Genomic DNA, 20,689 nt, shown 5'->3' on the forward strand with positions numbered 1-20,689 from the left:
TAATGACTTATTCACGATTCTGGTTCCTCGTAACAAAGACAAAAACCTTACACACCTACCAATGCTCATTCTGTGCCAGTATTCTTCTCTTGTTCTGTCTTCCACAATCCCTTGTTTTTTTTCTGTTTCTTAATTAATTTTCAGTCAAACCTAGCTGACCACAAATAATATATTTTATTTTATTTTAATAAACATTGTAAACATATACATGAAGTAAATTTAGTAAATTACGTTTTTATGAAACTGCACTTGTTTTACTACACTCCATTCCCACGAGACTCCATCCCATTCATAAACGTCTTATGTGAATTGTGTATAAATGTAAACGTTTTAATTTGAATTTAAAGACATGATTCTTCCGTAGGACTTTTATAAGAACTTTCCAGGCATTTTGCGTGTTCGGGTGTGTCTGACTTCACATTTCCACACGCGTTGTAATGACCTTCTGCTGACAAAAATCTACGTTTTATTTTAAGACGTTATGAAATGAAATCAAGGTAGGTCTATGTTTTATTAAGTTTTATCGAATCCTGTTTCTGTCATAATTATAAAACCACAGCTTGTGAAGGGTTAGCTTTTATAATGTGCAATTCAGTTCAGCAACCTGACATCCGATCTGAGCACTGTAGTAACTGTCTTTAATGAATAATTATGTTTTCAAATTATTTGAATTGCAGGTAAAATGTTGGCCAGTATAATCGGACGTCACATCCTTGGTAACTTCGGGGTGAGTGTAACATTTTACCCGTCAGATTTTGTTGTTGTCGTCTTGTTGCACATTTTATTCTATTATTTTATCTATGTTCTATTTACGCGCGTTTCAGTTATGAATAACAGTATTCTGTGTTACCTAATGGAAATAACTTCCAACACGTTATGTAGTATTTTTTCATTGTTTATGAGAATTCTTAACACAACGGAAGCAATTGTTTTAATTGACATTTGTTCTTTGTTCAGGTGTCCAGAAAGATTGCCTGTTTAGGGCAACGGACCACTCATTGTTCAACACTGTTCACTAGAGGTTTATATGGACAGTTGCCCCCAAGACATGTTGCTGGCGCTGTTCTGGGAGCCCAGTCATTTCACTGGTCTGGTCAGAGACTGAAGAAACGGACTCAGGAAGAGAGTCCACCAAAAGAACTTGATTTGCTTCGGTATGACATGAGAGACCTAAAGAAAGCTCCAAAGCCGGCCCTCTATCTCGGATTATCTGGTCTCATACCTTTTGTATCCGCTCCTCTACTTATGGCTGTCACAGAACTGTATCTTCCCGAGGTCGCATTTGCTCAAGTTGCATACGGAGCGTCCATTCTTTCCTTTCTTGGTGGGGTACGCTGGGGTTTTGCCTTGCCCGCCGGGAGTCCAGCAAAACCTGACTGGCTCAATTTAGCCAACAGCGTGGTTCCATCTCTGATTGCTTGGACAGCACTCCTTTTTTGCCATGACATTACACAGTCTGCTGTGCTTGTGATAATTGGGCTTGGGATAGCATTGCATTATGACCTGTCCCTCCTGCCCACGTACCCCAGCTGGTTTAAAGCACTGAGGACAATCCTCACAGCTGTAGCCTTTTTCTCCTTGATAGGCACTGTTGTCATTAAGCAGTTTTATCCTGAGAAGAAGTATTTGGCTGATAAATGATTTATGCATATTTGTAATGTCAGTCCATTGATATTAAATATGTTAAAAGTGTCATCACTGATAATGTGTTACACCATGTTGATTTCTGAATCTTTCTGTGTTTTAATTTCTGACTCCATTCTCTTCCTTTTTTTTATACATATCCATTTGGCTTCCTATATTGTCGACGGTTATTGGCCAAACAGATAATAAATTGCAGTAGGGAATTAAAATGACAATGGGAATTTTTTTCATGACTTTTAATATAGCTTCACATACTGCGTCAGTTAGATCGTGAGAAGTATACTGTGAAATAAAAATAGAATTCTTACTAAATTATTTGACATTTTTAAGTGATTTTGAACAAAAAAGCAATGCAAATGCTAAAAGGTTTGAAATGGAATAACTATTGTATTGAACAAATACATTTATAAGTTCCTAACATTATTTGGGAACTTAATTTTCTTTGCCTTGTTTATCTATATTTTTTTTATGATTTTAGCAAGAACATTACATTCTGTGTAAAGTCATTCATACACTGTAAAACTGTTACTAAATAAAACAAGTTAATTTTACTTAAAGTACTTAGAAAAAAGTTATTTGAACTCAATAAATTAAGTTGAACTCAAGCGGAATGAGTTACAGCAGATTTCTAGTTCCCAGCATGCTTTGCGTCTGATTGTTAAACGAGAGTATATTTGAAAATTAAGTGTTATTTTATGTTTTTAGACAATATTATAACCATGACAATTATAACAATGTTAATATATGTGGTGATTTATAGTGTTAGATGTTCTGTTATGTTGGAATTTAAAAGGGGGAATCATTTACTTAAAAAAAAATTATATTTAAAATAAGTTACCTGGTTGCCTTGAAATTAGTTCATTGAAATTAAAAATTAATTTAATACAATGAACAATCGACATCACCCTTTATTCAAATACTATTAAAATATTTGTTAGCATATTGCGTAATTTGTGTTTTATTTGTAATAATGCAGTGAAACATGCCAGATTGTGCTATTTTCATGATTTATCACAACATTTTTATTTATTTGTGTGGCTCAGATACAATAATATTTTGAGTTTCTATTTATTACAATTTCCTTCATTGTATTAACTAAAATGTTTAATTTCAATGAACTCAATTTTAAGGCAACCAGGTTACTTTAAGTTAAACCAACAATATTTTTTTACAGTGTAGTTTAATATTATGTGGATTTAAATTGAATAAATTTACACTACTCATAAATATTAGTTACATAAAACATAAATATTAACTCAAATGGTTTATTACCCTAACTTGTTGGGTTTTACAGTGTATGCCAGTGTTGGGGGTAACACATTACAAGTAACTTGAGTTACATAATCAGATTACTTTTTCAAGTAACTAGTAAAGTAACTGAGTTACTTTTACACATTTATTTGACTACAGCTCTCCTGTACCATTGAGAGAAATCGAGAGTAAGTGCAAAGGCGTTGTGTGTGAACATGGTGGCTATTGTTCTAGACTAAATTTGGGCATTTATTCATCTCACTTGCACAATAAACATTCAGTACTCCTCAAAATGAATAAAATCAGTCAAATGCAAAATCAGAGTACTATCCAAATTAAATGTTAGATAAAACAAATATAATTATGCATTTAATCTACCTTTATTGACCATGCTTAAACTTCGATGATTCAGTTAAACCATGAGCAAAAATTACTCGATTTTTTGTTTTTATTGGTACAACTTTTTCTTCCATTATCCAGAATGGCAACACAGCTGAAAGGTTTGTTTTCGAGCTGTGCCCTCTACTGTACATGCGTGAATTTGCATTTTTACCTCAGCCTGAGGCTTATTATTTCAAGTTTGGTATGAAGAGGTCTTTACATTTGCACAAAAAAAAAAACAAGCCCAGCCCAGGTGAGAAAAAGTAATGCAAAAGTAACATAACGTAACGCATTACTTTTCTTAAAAAGTCAATTAGTTACCTTTTTAAGGGAGTAACGCAATATTGTAATGCATTACTTTTCAAAGTAACTTTCCCCAACACTGGTGTATGCTGCTTAACGTTTTTTAATGCTTTATCTCATTATCTTACAGTACACATATTGATGGCAATGATTAAACTGTACAAAAAACTAAGACTAAGATTCTAAGACCCACCTTTCAAGTAAGATCCACCACAATTTTAACTTTTGAGGTGCTCAGGTGCCCATCCTACATCACAATTTTTATGATACAATACATAAAAACTGGCATATGGCTCTGTTGACCAATTGTCATCTCATTTTACATTTAATTTACATCAATCTCCATAACACACCTGGCGAACTTGTTGAGTATAATTTAATTATAATTTACATTTTATTTAATACATTTCATAATAATAAAAATGAAGAAATTAAGTCTGCTCAGATTTCTTTTTTCCTCAGTTTATCTAAATAGGCTATATAATGTTTTATGCAGAAGGTAAATGTAACTTATTTAAAAAAAATAAGCATCACTTTACTCTCAGCAGATGGCAGCAAATACTAAGTACAGTCGTATTTCACCGAAAACCGATCTTTTTTACTTGCCCCTTCTAAACCATTGGAGGATCAGCCCTCCGGTGTATGCAATGCAAGACTCCCCCACTTGACTCTACTCAGACAGACTGAACGGAGAACAGCGCTCCAGTGTATTTGCGAGACACCCGACTGACACAGACTGAACTCGGATCAGCATTTGGCACTCACCCACCGCCGTTCACTCTATTCGAGCTTCAGGAAGCTGCTAGATTTCCTCCCCGGAGAAAAGCAACGACATGGACCGGCTCTTATAGTAATTATTTATTTATTTTTGCCACCGAGCCGTTTCCCCGCAACGGCCGGGTTGACGTTTGAAGAAGAGTGAAGTTGGAGGAGAAAAGCGGAGCATGATATAATGATCCGTGTCAAAACAGAGCTCGCGCTCGAGAGTCCTGACTCACGAGACATGATGAACAGTTGAGCTCGCGCTGTGTTGTGGCTCCGCGGCAAAGTATCTCGTCAGCCAGGCGGTTGACTGAATTAAAAAAATCGCAGTTTTTTCAGGTTTATGGCTGAGGTTACTGCGGAACGCCAAAGTATTAGTTTACAGAGAAGAGAAAATCCGCTGGGTGACTAGAATCTGCAACAAGCACGTTGGAAACGCGGCGTTATTCATCGAAATGGTGACCTGTCGTTATAATCTCACATTGACAGACACGAGCCCGACGAGTTTCTTTAAACATTGTTTTTAAACAGTCACTTCATTTGTGTAGCCCAGAGAGACGTTTATTTTGCGGATGTTGTCAAACTTTATCAGCAAACAGTTAACGTTAGCGAGCTAGCGAGTTCCGCCGGCTGTTTTGCCGCGCTAAAATCGCACAGTTTACATAAAAAAACGGAAGACAAAACAGTATTTGAAGGGAAAACTGACGGGCTGTCATGGCAACTCGGGTTGTAACTTAAGAGAGATCAACACAAAAGCCACGGTGTCGAACCTGCTCTCACCATTGATTCCGTCTTTGTGTTTGTGGACCAAAGTTGAGGAGAGGGTTGCTCACCATGTATCAGAACAAGACCTGCTTCACCATCTAAATGCAACTGACCATCGGATTCATCGATACATTACTATTGTAGACTATTACTCAACCACCATCCATCAGAATGAAGGGAACCGAGAGCAAAAACAAAAGGAAACTCTGCACATCTGAGCAGCGGGAGAGCAGCACTGAAGGAAAAGACGAGGTGAGTGATCTTGCACTGACAACCTGACCCGCTTTAACAGGGATACATTGCATGCTTATTTTAAAATGTAAGGTAAACATAAAACAGTATAAACGGAGTCCTTGGATATTGGTGCATGTGACGCAGCTGCCCTGCAGAATGAGCGCAGTGCATCCATTCAGTCAGTCCACTCATGAAGGATCTGCCTTCAGATCGAGTACATTATGGCATTAAGGCATTAAAAATCCCTCATCAAGTGATAATGTGAAAGCAGGGATATCCAGAGAAAAAGTGCAAGGTCGTTTGCTTGTGGATACTTAACTTGCATAGCACTCAATTGATGATGAATTCTTTATTTTGTTAAAAATATTATATAAGAGCTTGTTTATTCAGTTAACGTTACATTATATTTCAGACTGATTGGATATTATTAAAAACAACACACACCTAGGACATCATGCACACTTGGTTTGTGTGTTTTTGCATTGTGTGTATAATTAGCTTTGTGCACTTATTCGAGCAAGTTTATGGGACTTGTTTAAGTTTATTACCCACATTATGTTTGTTTTGTAAGAGTTTTATTGGCTCCTTGTTTTCTGACAATGTGAGTCTTTCTTGCGTTATCTTTGATGGGGATAGGACAGAGTGACATTGGAAGGAAATAAAAGAAGGGGCGTACTATTACTGCTTTTGTGAAACAAGTGCAAGTTAACTGTTTCCTAATTTTGGCAACGAGTGTGAAACCATTCTCATGAAATTGTCTTATTTATTTGATATATATATATATATATATATATATATATATATATATATATATATATATATATATATATATATATATAATATGTTATTTAAATATACATTAATTAATTTAGGACTCTAGCAGATGCTTTTTTATCAAAGTGTGTGTGTGTGTGTGTGTGTGTGTGTGTGTGTGTGTGTGTGTGTGTGTGTGTGTGTGTGTGTGTGTGTGTGTGTGTGTGTAATATAATGGGCAATAATATAACGAAAGTAATTCATCCTAGCATGGGCATAAAATGAGAAGTGATGCAATACATTGTTCCAAGACATTGTTTTTTGTGTTGTTGCAATGGCAGAGTTTTGATAAGTAAAAAAAAAAAATATCAAGGCACACCACTATAAAATTAATGCACATGCATAAAAAAAATTTATAAAAAAAAACTCCACATGTATTGTTTCAAATGGAATATTTAAACTATATATTATATTAAAAGTAGTACTCCCTTTAATGTAGGAACACAATAAGGTCACATAGCCAGCTAAATGATGTTGTTGGACTCTAGAGCAGTGGAGACTTCTCTGGAGTTACGAATCCGATGAACGAGTCTGGGTTTGGCGGTTGCCAGGAGAACGGTACTTGCCTGACTGCATTGTGTCAAGTGTAAAGTTTGGTGGAGGGGGGGTTATGATGTGGGGTTGTTTTTAAGGGGTTGGGCTTGACCCCTTAGTTCCAGTGAAAGGAACTCCTAATGCTTCAGCATACCAAGACATTTTGGACAATTTCATGCTCCCAACTTTGTGGGAACAGTTTGGGGATGGCCCCTTCCTGTTCCAACATGACTGCGCACCAGTGCACAAAGCAAGGTCCATAAAAACATGGATGAGCGAGTTTGATGTGAAGGAACTTGACTGGCCTGCACAGAGTCCTGACCTCAACCCGATAGAATAAATTTGGGATGAATTAGAGCGGAGATTGCGATCCAGGCCTTCTCGTCCAACATCAGTGCCTGACCTCACAAATGCACTTCTAGAAGAATGGTCAAAAATTCCACAAAAACACACTCCTAAACCTTGTGGAAAGCCTTCCCAGAAGAGTTGAAGCTGTTATAGCTGCAAAGGGTGGGCTAAATCCATATTAAACCCTATGGATTAAGAATTGGATGCCATTAAAGTTCATGTGCATGTAAAGTCAGGCGTCCCAAAACATTTGGCAATATAGTGTAACTATAGTCAGACACTTGCATGTCATATTAATATTTTATGAAAATTCATCTCAAATGCGCTTCAAGGTTTTTGACCAGCGAATTACCAATATATTTTGTCTGTAGCTGGAACACTGGAACAAGAGTGTATTGTAGTTATATGTGCTAGGGATGCACCGATATGAACATTTTGGCCGATACCGATAACCGATAATTCTTAATATTTTAAAGCCGATAACCGATATATTGGCCGATAAATCTAAATACAAATTTTAATAAACTCTGAGAGCCTGATTACAAAAACAAAAGGCTCACCATTAAAAGCCATGTCCCAAACACTTCAACATAAATCAAACCTATACACTACAGTAGCCTATTTGAACCAGTGTGAGATTCCTTACCTTTTCAAATTAATTTTACACTCCTATGGCCAAATTTTTTTTTAACACTTTACAATAAGGTTTAATTTTTGTTAGTATTAGTTAACCAACAATGAATGAACAATACTTCAACAGGATTTATTCATTTTAGTTCATGTTAATCTCAACATATTCAGACCCAAAGTTGTGTCTTTTAACATTAGGTATGAACTGTGAATGGACTGTTACAAAACACAAACATTTTATTACTAAAAGACACAAAGGTTATTGCTCTCTGTTTGTTCATGATAGTTAATGCATTAATAAAATGAGACCTTATTTGTAAAATGTTACCAAAAATTATATTGTCTAAAAAATAAAAATAATATACCTAAATAATGCAAACAAGTAATTGAACAGCATTACTTAGGCTGCATAATAAAGAATCAGAATGCAAGTGCATGAAATAACCTCCGCACAGACGATAAAGAAATGGTTTTAATCAAACCATATTGTTGATGGAAATGATACGAGAACAATAAAAGTGCTAATTATAAAAAATAATGCTTCTGTGTTTTTGAAAAAAAAATATGTTTAATATTACAGTAATAGTAAACATCTGTAATATTAGTCTAGTCTATTAGGAATAATGTTGCTGTTTGAGAGCGCGCTGAAGCTGGAGAGAATGAACGAACAACCATAAACTGAAGCGCTTAGAAGTTTAATTAACAACTAAACGCATCATATATGAGAACAATCAGATAATTATACAAAATAAATATAATATTACAAATTATATTAGCACAAAATCACGCATAGGTGAAGGGTTATAACTCCTGTGGATGCTCTTCCCCTGTTTGAGAGCGTGCTGAAACTTAAGATGATCACCGGTACAGTGAAGCACTGCGGGTTATTGACTTAACGAAACACATCCTATATGACTTTAATCAGATGTTTATACTACAAAAACGTAATATTACGACTTACATATGCTTAAAATGACGCGAATGCACAAGCGAACTTGACTGTGCTGGTCAGAATGTGTTGTTGACGCTTCCCACAACAGCGCGCTGAAAAACAACTAAACCCAGAGAATTCACTACGTTTTATAACAGAAATATTCTCATTGCAGTGTTATGTATAGGACAGTCCCAGTAGTTATTAATGCTGTGCATTTCTGTTTGAAATGCGCGCGCCGGTACAATGAAGTGCTTTACTGCATCGTTAATTAACTCAACCAAACGCATCCTACATGGGATTATATACACAAAATAATAAATATAATATTACAACTTACAATGGCACAAAAGGCTGTGAATGCACAAGCAAACTTGACTGTGCTCGTCATGAAGATGTAACTCCGTGGGCGCGCGCTGAAGCTAAAGACCGGTACAATGAAGTGCTTTACTGCATCGTTTATTAACTCAACCAAACGCATCCTATATGATATTACATACACAGAATAATAATAAATATAATATTACAACTTACAATGGCACAAAAGGCTGTGAATGCACAAGCGAACTTGACTGTGCTCGTCATGAAGGTGTAACTCCGTGGGCGCGCTCTTCCCTCAACAAACGCGCTGAAACACAACGCTCTTTTACAGCCTATTCTATTCTCATTATCATTTTATGTAGATTATAGAAGACTTGCGCTGCACATGTTGCACATAACTGTATTTTCCTTTTCGAAGTGATTCCAAACATATTTAGAGCAATTCAAACCCATCATGGTGGACAGCGCGTCCGTCTCAGCTGAAGGAAATAATACATTATCTATCGGCTTGACTATATCGGTCAAATTTTCTTATTGGACCGATAACGATAACATCAAAAATAATCATTTATCGGCCGATAACGATATGTTGCCGATATATCGTGCATCCCTAATATGTGCGCTTAGTATTCTTGTTGTTGAAATCTCATGAGCAAAATCTCATGATACAAAAGATGAAGCTACGCATGTACGCTATGCACAAAATAAACGTTTTTTTTTTTTTTTCAACTAGATGGCAAATAACAGATTAAGACTATGCTCTGTTCTTCAAATACAAATACTTTATCGACATAGTGTTTATTGAGTAAAGAAAATGCTGTACTTGCTCAAACATCAGTTATTTATATATACCCTTGCATTGCAAACAAGCAGAGATATCCTCACTGTGTGCAGCACATTCTAAGATGAGGTGGGTGGAGTTATGAGGTTTGACTGTCAGTTTGAGGAGCCAATGGAGTTATAAGGTTTAGTCAAAACGTCTTTTAAATGCTTTTTATTGGATAAAAATAGTAAAACCTGTAAAGTAAAGTGAGTGGTGCAGTTCAGGTGAGCCATCAGTCGTCTTTCTAACCTGACCCAGTTGGCAGAGTGACCCAGAGTGCAGAGATCGTCAATTTTGCTATTTCTGAGAAGTAAAATCCTGTTTCCATGCATTTTTAATAAAGTGTTGCATGGCTTTTTATACAAAAGTGCAAGTGCTTTAGGTTGCAAGACATGGTGTATGTAGAGTAGAATGAACCTGATAGAGCTGCAACTAACGATTATTTTTTCTGTCGACTAATCTAACGATTATTTTTTCGATTAGTCGACTAATCTAACGATTATTTTTCCAGATTAATCTTATTATTCTTTTTTACTGATTATTGTATTTCAAAGAGGGTAGTGAATTTGTATATTATTTTAACATGAAATCAATGAATGATGACAATATTAATTGTATTTCAGGAAGAGTAGTGTACATAGTATGCCATTTTATAATGAAATATATGAACAAAAGAAGCTTTTTAAACATAATATATAATGATACTAAAGTTGTTTACTATAGTAGTTGAGTATGATTTACTTATTGATTTGTGTCAATAGTAAACGAAAATGCACTTGTATTTATCTGCAAAAGGTTCACATACAGGAGCTTTCAGCATAGTGTTAATGTATAACTAGTCGTCTATTTTGAAGATACATGTGCATAAACAACGACTAAAGCTGCCAGAAGTTTTTGCCCAAACTTCAAAGACACATTTAAATTATTAAAGCTAGAGGCATATCTTAACTTTAATGTTACTTTAATCATGTAAACTACCTATATACAACAAGTTATTATGCATATGTGTTTGGGACAGAGCGGAACCAGGTCGCATTTACAGCAGATATATGCAGCCCATAATAAATAAAAGCATACTGGGGTCGGAGAAGAACACCGGAAAATGTGACCGTCTGTTGCAATACACGCGCCACGGTTCAGCTGCGCGAGAGAACACTGGCATCAGGGTTGCCAGGTTTACACAACAAAACCCACCCATTCGTTACTCAAAACTAGCCCAAAACAAGCCCAATCGCGTTTCGGGGAGGTTCTCTGGTAAACATCGCGTTCGGGGTGTTAAATATGTGTGTTTTTTTGCTTCAACCCGCGGACATGAGACACAGCCCGCGGCAACAGTGTAGAAGTAACGTTAGCCCAATTCCGCGGGAAAAACGCGGTCTTGGCAACACTGATTGGCAGTGTGAAAGCTCCCGCTCTCCACGCGCACAGCTTCTGCTCTGCCACCGCGCGCAGTGTGAAACCGGCGTTACAGAGCGAACAAAGCACAGTTTTTTTCGGCTTCTGTTTAAAGTACTCCCACACTTTTGAATGTCGCGGTCTGGCTTTATATGATAAATGATCATTTTCACTATGCCCGGGAGCAGAAGCTGCCATTATTCTAGATCTTCCGTTCCATTCTAGAACGTAAATAATGTGCCGTCGACGCATTTCACGCACGTCGTTGCAGCCCTAGAACCTGACAAGTATTCTTGCATGCATTACATTTTGGGGGAAATTGTTTCTATTGATGCATATCAATCACCCTGCAGTAAACAACTGATTTCCAACATGCCAGAATGTGAAAATGAGACCTGAACGAAAATCTCTTCCCACATATTCAACAAAAGAAATAAGCCCTTGCTTTAGGTTTGTGGAAGTTTGTAACTGGATTATAAATTGTGATTACAGTTGCAGTCCAGAACAGAACAGTGCATTATGGTATTATCATGAACTCCACAGCACCCTTTTGAAACTTTCTTTTGAATGCTCTTCATGTGCAATAAAACATTTTAGTCAGTCTTATTTTATTATAATTCAGAATTGGAATGCACATCTTAAGAGGTTTGGCTGTTTTTTCATGAGCTCAGTTGTTTCCCCTCTTATAACCTTTCAGCGGTGAGCTAAACATCTGTGGTATTCAGCTTTGTTTTAGGAGTTCCTCTCCCCGGTAGACATTGAACTGTGTTGTAAAAGTTCTTTAACCAGCACAGATGGCTTGGACTGGTGCAAAAAGCTGTTACATAAGCAACTCCCCAACCCAAATCAGCTTTTCATCCTTGCATTTACTCGCATAAATATTTTTGATCATTTGAGAGATTAACTGGCATAACCAGTCTTGGTTAGATAATGGAAAATGGGGTACAACATGTTGTTGATGTTACTGAAGACTAATTCCCTTTTGGCATGTAAGCTTTATGCTTAACTCTTACACTGAAATGAGGGCTAAAATAAGCCGGTGCTGTACTGTGAGCCTGTTTACATTGCTGTCGAGAGCTTTCTGTCTGATCGGTGTAGCTGCATCAATAGAGGATACTGCCAAATATGCTCATACTAAGTTTGCAGTGTTAAGGTAGTCTGCTAATAAAGTTATGGAGACAGTGCCCTCAGTTGACAGCCTTGAATAGTTTTGTCTTAGTTCATTAGAGTGCATTTGGATTATCCTTTAACTCCTAGCCTTTATGAAATGGTGAATCTATAACTGGGAATTGCTTCTGTGCACTTAATGAGTCAGTGAAGGGTTTAATCTAGAGCTGCAATAGACAGTGAAGCAAAAGGAAAATATGCTGCCTCTAGTCACCTCATTATGCAGAACTATCATTGAACCGGTCATGGCCATCTGATTAAGTTTGTTTGTGGGGTTTCCAATCAAATTAAATTACCCAATTAAAATCGGATCTTTCATTTTTCACTCACTCTCTCCCCTCTATTTCCACACAGACATCTGATCACTTGATGATTTTATCTCTTGATGTAAAAATTACACTGACAATCAGTCCTAAAGACTTAATTTGGAAAAAGAAACAATTTTTTTGTTCAGTGTGAACACATTCAGTGTAGCCTGACAAGCCAGACCCACATCAAGATGTTGGGTCTGGGAACTCACCATAGAGACAGAGTGACATGCGTCATAATCGGAAGACCACGCCCACCGGGGAGGGGGAAACAATCAAAAGCTCTCCATTGACTTTGCATTGCGTGAGGCTGCCTCCTTGTCATCTCGGACTTATAAAACAGAACAATGTCTAAAAGCTGATGAACTGATGTGACAAAGTGTACAGCAAACAAGCTAAACAAAACCCAGAAGTTTTTATAAGCTGTTGACCCAAAAAACGAGCTTATAAGGACACAAAAGTGGATACAGGCCACTGAGACAGAGTGCAACACGTTATATTACACTGAGAACTACACCCAGTAGAGGGGAACGTAATCAGCGACAGGAAATATAATATATAAAACTGACATTTGGATATTTGACTTAACAGTGACAAAATGTTTACTGCACACATAGGCATACGGAGTGTCAGGATCCTAATATTTACCCATTCTTCCTGCTGAAGCTTCACGTTTTATTGCCATTATCCACTTTTGTCTCCTTAAAGGCTCGCTTTTTTGGGGTCGACAGCAAGTTTTTTAGCTTGTTTGCTGTTCACTTTGTCACATAGCAGCTTTTATTCATTGTTCTGTTTTTTGTTATAAGTCCGAAATGACAAGGAGGCAGCCTCACGCAATACAGAGTCAATGGAGAGCGTTGGATTGTCGTCCCCCCCCCGGTGTGGGCGTGGCCTAAATACGCTCTGTCTCTATTGGCAGGACTCAATCCGAGGGGCGGGATAAACGGTTGTCTTTCAAATTCCCTCTGCACGCAATAGGATAGCGCTACAACCAACCAGAGCAACGAAGAAGGTGAAGCGGAAAGAATGAACTTCAGTGCCGTTCTTTTCTCAAAGAAAAGCTTAACAACAAGTCTTCCAGAGTCGCGGCCAAAGCCGATTTGAAACACCGCTGTTCACTAGGGGTTGCACCGACTAGTCGACTAGCCGACTTTAATGCTGTGCCATGACGCTTTAAGCTTGACGTCGACTAGTTGCTGGCCTATAGAGGGCGCGACAGGATAAGCCATTTCCTGACATGCAGGCTGCCAGGCTATGTTTCCAACAGTTAAAAAATGACAAATAAATTCATACTCGGAGAGCTCTCCACAAGACATGTTTGATTATACCATCTGGAAGCTCAAAATTGATCGGGAGAATGCACGCTTATTGTACAGGTCAGTTAATCACCGTTCTAAATGCGTGCTGCATTGTAACACACACAGCTCACACATCACGCGGAGATCGCGTGCGTGCGCGCCTTACACAAATCCATTCAAAAGTGCAGAAATGTATCAACACTGTTCTGTGATTTATCAATAAAATGGCTTAGAAACTGAAAAGTTATAGCATATATTTCTTAGTAACTAAAACTCACAGCTTAACTATTAGTAGAGAGACGCTGGCAAGTAGAATTAATTCGCACGCAATCGCTCTCTCCACTAATTCATTCATATACATGTAATCTCTTTATTGTGCTACTTTATCTGTATCTGATTCAGAACGAGCAGAAATCTTTGAGAAATATAACGACCCAAAGACAAATGAACTGATACAAAAGCTGTTGTAGTAGGAGCAATAACCTTATGGGCAGCGCTGTGACATATGCCATAGCTGTCCTGTGCACAAGAAAACTTGTGTTTGCGTCTCAGCTCAAGGTTCAGGGTTAAGGCCTTTACACACTGAGTCCGAAATTTTCGCATGCGTTTTTTCGTATTCGTGATCCGAAAAATTCGTCACGCACAGAGACCTTGCACACTGAGTCCGATGCGTATTAATGAATGCGTTACGAAAAAAAACTCCTCTCTCTTAAAAAAGGAAAAAGAGAAAATATTGGGTCCATCCACTTCTGCGATCGCGTAGAGAGGAAGGAGAGTTCCTCTTATCAAGGAGCTGCGGGATTATCCAGACCGACTCAAAGTTTATTTTAGAATGTCAGTGACTCCGTTTGATGCTTTGCTAGCGATACTGGAGCCACATATTAAAAAGAAGACCACAAATTTCCGTGAATCAATTTATCCTGAACAGAGACTGACAGCCTATGTCTAAAGGGATCCGCGCGCGCACACACACACACACACACACACACACACACACACACACACACACACACACACACACACACACACACACACACACACACACGGTTTATAGGGACTTGGTGTGCTATAATTATAGTTGTGAACTTGTGATATAATAATATTTGTAGTATTTTTGATACAATAATATTTGTAGGTATCTGAGCACTGGCGATTCATTCACCACCATTGCCAGCAGTTTTAGGTTTGGCATCAGCACTGTAGATGGGAAAAATGGATGCGAAAAACGCAGAAAATCGAACCTGTTCCGATTTTTTTTTTTTTGACGGACGAACGTTTCGGAGGCAGTGTGCAAGCGTAATTGACATAACGTGAGGTCGAATTTATTTTTTGAAAATTTCACATGCGAATTTCGGACTCAGTGTGCAAAGGCCTTTACTCGTTTATTAATGACGTCATCAGCGACTAGTTGACGTCGACTCGACTTTCATCACATAAATGTCGACTTGAAAAAATCGGAAGTCGTTCAACCCCTACTGTTCACCAACTTCTTTGTTTACAAGTAGCACGCGGAACCGCGGCAACTCTGCTGTCATTATGTTAAGCCCGCCCACCAACTCTATACACGATGTGATTGGCCTGACTAGAGTTTGGTTTTTCCAGCTCACAAGCCAACGGAGAGTTCCTAGACTACCTGGCTGCAAATTAGATTTGCTGCCGCTAGGGTGCGTCTAGATTTATAGGCTACATTCAATGTGTATTTATTAAAAACACTGATTTGACATGGCCAAAAACACTGCTAGCATTGAGTTTAGAAGCAATGCCAAATTGTTGTTCTCATAGGAAGAAATGGAGGCAGAGAGATACACATGTGGCTGGGTAATGTAGGTGTTGACTCTCAGAAGAATGTAGGAATATTGTCCCTCCACTGCATGCTGTTAGTCACACAGCAGGGCGTTTTTAGTTTGTCTCACTCTGCTGTGCTCAGCCTTTATTTTAGGGGTTTTCATTGGTCTCAACTGAATTGGATCATTTAAAACTCCATGAAATCAAAATTGGATTTTTGTGGTCTTTTAGTATAGCTCTATATTAGCTTTGAGACCATCCATAAGCTTGTGCACCCTTATTAGTTGACACAGCTTTTAGCAGTTAAATATTTCAAATGTACAGTCTTCCTCTTCCTGGAACACATTGAGGAATAATTTTGTGCTTGCAGGTCTATCCACAATTTAATAAAATATTGGCTTAAAATATTAGCCATCATTCGTCAGTTGTAGTGCACTGGCAAACACGAGAGAGCAAATAAGCACTGACATGAGGACCAGATGATTTTGTGTGATTTAGTTGTAGCTGTTTCCTCTCTGGGTCCCTTATCAGATGTTCAAATTAGGCATGAAAACAGTGGCGTATGGCAGGTTTTATAGAGCCCATGCCACTTCACTCTGCAATCATAAATGTCAGGAAATTACTGATCCATTTACAAGCCCTGATATTTTATGGCACAGCCTTAGTTCCATCAACCGGTCCACAACACATCACAAACACCTCTCTGTTGTGTAGATGTTAAAATGAGATCATTAAACAAAAGAACTCAACTGATCAGATCTGACTTTTTTGCTCCAGCAAATCACTGAAACTTATTTGACCAATCAGCCATAGTATTGTTATTGTTATTAACTGGCTGGCCTGAGGTCATGTCAAGGCTCACAACTGGGATCAACAGAGATTTTGCACTGTATTATGAGGTATCAGAAGAGGAAGAGGAATGCTACAAGTACAAGCTGGAGCCTGTGTATGTAGGAGAACATGTCATAAAACAGCTGTTTTAATCCAGTGGAAAGCACTCTGACTGTTCTACAGTCACTAGAGAGGGGAGTGGTTCAATATTTTTGTTGTGTAAAAAGGGCAAAGAGCACTTTCGTGAATAGCCAGATTTTTCCCTTGTCTTAAAGGGGTGATGAATTGAGAGATCAACTTTCCCTTGAGCCTTTGATATATAAAAGTTCATTGTGATATAAGAATATCCTGTAAGTTTCAGAGCTGAAAACATCGTTGTTAGTTAAAGAAAAGCTTTTATTGACACCAGGCCCAGAAAACGATCAATCTCAGAATATGTCGACCACTGACGTAGTAGGATGCAGAAGCACCGCCTCAAGCCCGCCCACCGACTCGTGGAGCTTAACGAATCACGCTACCGAGCAATAAACTAGGGATGGAACGATTACCGGTTTCACGATAAACCACGATAACATGTACTGACGGTTAGTAATATAGTTTAAAAATGAATTATAATTAAAAACGCTTGTGATTATCACGATTTTGAAAACGCGCGGTAAATCCTGTCCAGTCAGTGTCAGTCTGGTGCAGGCGCAGCGCTGTTTTTTGAATGAGAAGAAATGGCAGAAGGCAGTGACAGCACTCAGGGGATTGTTCAGCCTCTAAAAGGACCAAATCAGAGGTGTGGTCATATTTTGGCTTTTACAAAAGTCCTGAGGGAAACTTAATCGAAGATGGTTACCCTGTCTGCAGAACATGCCAGAATAAAGTCGCTGTAATAAGGGGAAACGCGTCAAATCTGCGAACGCAAGGCAAGTGGACTTTGACCTCAATACCAAAACTACATCTGGTATTACTACCACTCACACTAGCCTCTTTGGCGGTTGAACTTATTATAATCTTCTCAAAAGCCATCTGTTATAATCGCATTGCGCATTATAACCAACTAGTGTTTCTAAAGATCAGAGGCGTTCAGATTAGCCGGAGTTTTGTCGAGTGCGCTCTCACTCACTGAAAACTTGCGATGTACGCAGGAGATTCATTCATCATACAGTGGTTGACTGTTTTTGTTCTATTTCAGCAGCGAAAACAGTTTCAAACAAACACAGCAGAACCACAGCGCATCTGATATGACTGGCATAACGCTGGCTTGACGTTCGAGATCCGCGAATTTAGGGACCGTCTCTAAAGTTACATACAAGATTGGTATACACATTTCTAACTTCAATAGCATTTAAAGAAAATGACTTAGTCATAAAACCAGCTGTAAAGTGTTCATCTAGGTGTCAGTTTTTTTTTGATATTTAATAAAATAAACTCAAATCATATGAAAATATGGATATGCATTATTTCACTAGGAAACAGTTTGGGCTCGTACACAAAATATGCTAGATTTTAATGTGTCATAGCTGATATAACACTGATGAGAATATTGCTTGAGAATATATTTACAGAGATTATATTAGATATTATATTTACACCAAATTATTATTATTTATGCGTTATGCGTTGCTATTGACGACGTCCATTATAAGGAAGGAAATCCCACAGAATAGAATCTATGTTGTATGTATGTATGTTGTTTGTTGATTTTCATATATAAAACTGGTTGAAATGTTTTAAGTGTGTGCATCTGTTCTTTTTGAACACTTTCATCTCATTTGAAGAAAACCGTGATAATATTGATAACCGTGATAATTTGGGTCACTATAATCGTGATGTGAAATTTCCATACCATACAATAAACAATGCCGGTTCCAGCTCACGTACGTAAGACATTGTGCATTTGTTCGCTTCATTTCACCACGGAATGCAGGTTGAGACTGGATTTGCAGACATATTGAGATTAAAACACAATGCTGTGCCTTCTATATTGGATTCGACAGGAACGGTGCAACACACACTTATGTAAGTAAAACATGTTTTTTATATGTGTTAGTATTGCATTGTTACAGATCGTTTGATATCTATTGATTACATACCTTAGCACGCGGTCACAGGCTGGAGAATCCTCTATTTGAAGTGTTATTGCTTCATTCGTGATCATACTCTGACTTGTAACGTTATGGGCCAGGGCTCGGACTTGACTTTTTTAAAAGCCCAACTTCCTGGGGCTACATTTTTTTCAGACGGGCAGCCAAAACATATCACCGGCCTGCAGACGGGCTATCTTAAATAGTGAAATCATTCCTTTCTTGCGCGCGCGCACGTGTGTGTGTGCGGTTCGCAGTTATATTCACTGATCGGGCGACAACATTCCAATCAATCGCGGGTGGATGAGAGATGAATCTTTGTGTTTGTTTGATAAAGGCATTTTGCGAATCCTGTGAGCGATTCCACAGACGCTTTCAATTCCCACATGTACTGAGAGGAGCTGAAGCTCATTAAATATGCAAATCTTATCCAATCCTAGCCGTGGGCATTTACTTCCAAGTCTTCAGTGCGGCACGCCCATCATAACTGACCATTTCTTCAGAGAGCCTCAAAACCATGGCAGAAAATAGCCTATTACTTATTCATTATAATGTTTTTGAATGTAAAAACCACGCGAACGTCATAAGTTGACCTCAGACAACAGTATAAAAAAATTAAAAAAGCCAGTTCATGACCCCTTTAAAGTAACCACTTTATCGAAGAAATAAAGACAAAGAAAGTGAGAGTCTGTTGTTCATTGATACTTTTCACCTTCTTTATGGGTGTATAGGAGATTGCATTGAGATCACTGGTAGCACAGTGACAATTCACACAATAGTGTTGTCAAGTTACTAAACTTTCAGGAGTTCATACCAGGGCCTGTAAAATATCATAAATATCAATATCACAATAAAGTGTCTGACTGCAATTCACTGTATGTAAAGAATATGTCTCTTGTGTTGAATTTAATTATGATTAACATTTAAAAAAATTGTAGCACACTTCCCATCCAATAATCACAAAAAGTGTTGTGCTTTGTTACGTCTGATAAGGAGCAAGCTCTCAGCTTTCAAATTCTGTCCATTTTATCTGGCATTTTGGTGCTCTTAAAGGTCCCATGGCATGAAATTGTCATTTTATGAGGTTTTTCAACATTAATATGAGTTCCCCTAGCCTGAATATTGTCCCCAAGTGGCTAGAAATTTTGATAAACCGAGTTCCCTTACGAGAGTACTCTCGTATTGCGTTTTGCTAAAACGCTATGGGGGAATTCCTTTCCTCGAGATATTGAAGCAAATTTTTATCCAAAAATACCTTTTATACGCAGTGCAGCTGCACAACTCTCAGTAGGAAGCAGCTGCGTGCTGATTGGCTGTGCCGCTGCAACTGCAGCAACCTATAGCGAGACCGTAGGGCGGGACGGACCAATCAGGTCCTTCCAAATTCCCGCCACAAGGGGCAACAGAATTTGCATAGCCAAGGGTATATAAGACCCACTCTCGCAAGGTTAGTCAGATTAATTCTTCTTCAGCGACTTGCAATCGTTGAGCTCTGGATCGAAGCATGCCGTCGTCACGCATCCAGCGGAACACTGCAGCCTGAGGACGTCGGATTCTCCGCCTTCAGCCTGCCTTCCAGCTGCGCCATCCGGCACTATATCCTTTCATACCTTACTGTGTTTTACACATTCAAAAAAGAGCCGAGACGTTGTTTCAAATGTCTCGTTCCTGCGCCTCGTGCAGAGGTTTTATCGCGGACGAGGATCGGCACATCATCTGCGTGTCATGTCTCGGACGAGACCACACGTAGGCTGCACTCAACCAGGGCGCCTGCCCTGAGTGCGACGAGCTGACGCTGCAGACCCTTCGGGCTCGGCTCGCCAGCTTCGACTCAGATCCCGTCCCTTGCTCCCAGCCTCTCGAGCCACGGAAGAAAAAACGTCGCGACCAGAGGCCACCGGAGCACTCTGACGAGCACACGCATGCCTCGCCATTGCCCGTGTTGTTCGTCGACGAACAGCACAGCTCCCCTCGCATGGTGGCTGCTGCTGTTTCATTCGGCGGACCGGAGGAGGAAGAGGATGACAGCCTTTCCCTTGCTGCATCCGGAAGCGGGTGGTCGGATGCCGCCTCGGAGCACGCCACTTCGACGC

General features: G+C 38.7%; 2 protein-coding genes across 5 annotated transcripts in view; both read left to right on the forward strand.

Moving 5' to 3' along the window:
• Window positions 1-395: 395 nt before the first annotated feature.
• Window positions 396-2,192, forward strand: tmem69 (transmembrane protein 69). Its single transcript, XM_079841572.1, has 3 exons — window positions 396-497; window positions 678-727; window positions 958-2,192. Exons 2-3 carry the CDS (start codon window positions 683-685, stop codon window positions 1,639-1,641), a joined length of 729 nt encoding a protein of 242 aa, XP_079697698.1. The 5' UTR covers window positions 396-497; window positions 678-682; the 3' UTR covers window positions 1,642-2,192.
• A 2,160-nt stretch (window positions 2,193-4,352) lies between these two features.
• The window catches only part of mast2 (microtubule associated serine/threonine kinase 2), a 175,887-nt gene continuing 159,550 nt past the window's right edge, over window positions 4,353-20,689 (forward strand). For all 4 annotated transcript variants that reach the window (XM_079841679.1, XM_079841680.1, XM_079841682.1 and 1 more), the window contains exon 1: window positions 4,353-5,358. In XM_079841679.1, the coding sequence (XP_079697805.1) occupies window positions 5,278-5,358 (81 nt within the window). In that variant the 5' untranslated portion in view covers window positions 4,353-5,277. The remainder of the gene's footprint in view (window positions 5,359-20,689) is intronic.

Source organism: Gobio gobio (assembly GCF_949357685.1).
Source record: "Gobio gobio genome assembly, chromosome: 17".
In the NCBI taxonomy this organism is placed as follows: domain Eukaryota; kingdom Metazoa; phylum Chordata; class Actinopteri; order Cypriniformes; family Gobionidae; genus Gobio; species Gobio gobio.

Bases quoted from the DNA above. Each gene is read 5' to 3' on its own strand.
- tmem69 (XM_079841572.1), top strand. From the start codon at position 683: ATGTTGGCCAGTATAATCGGACGTCACATCCTTGGTAACTTCGGG. The intron at 728-957 runs GTGAGTGTAACA...TTCTTTGTTCAG, and splicing joins ACATCCTTGGTAACTTCGGG to GTGTCCAGAAAGATTGCCTG.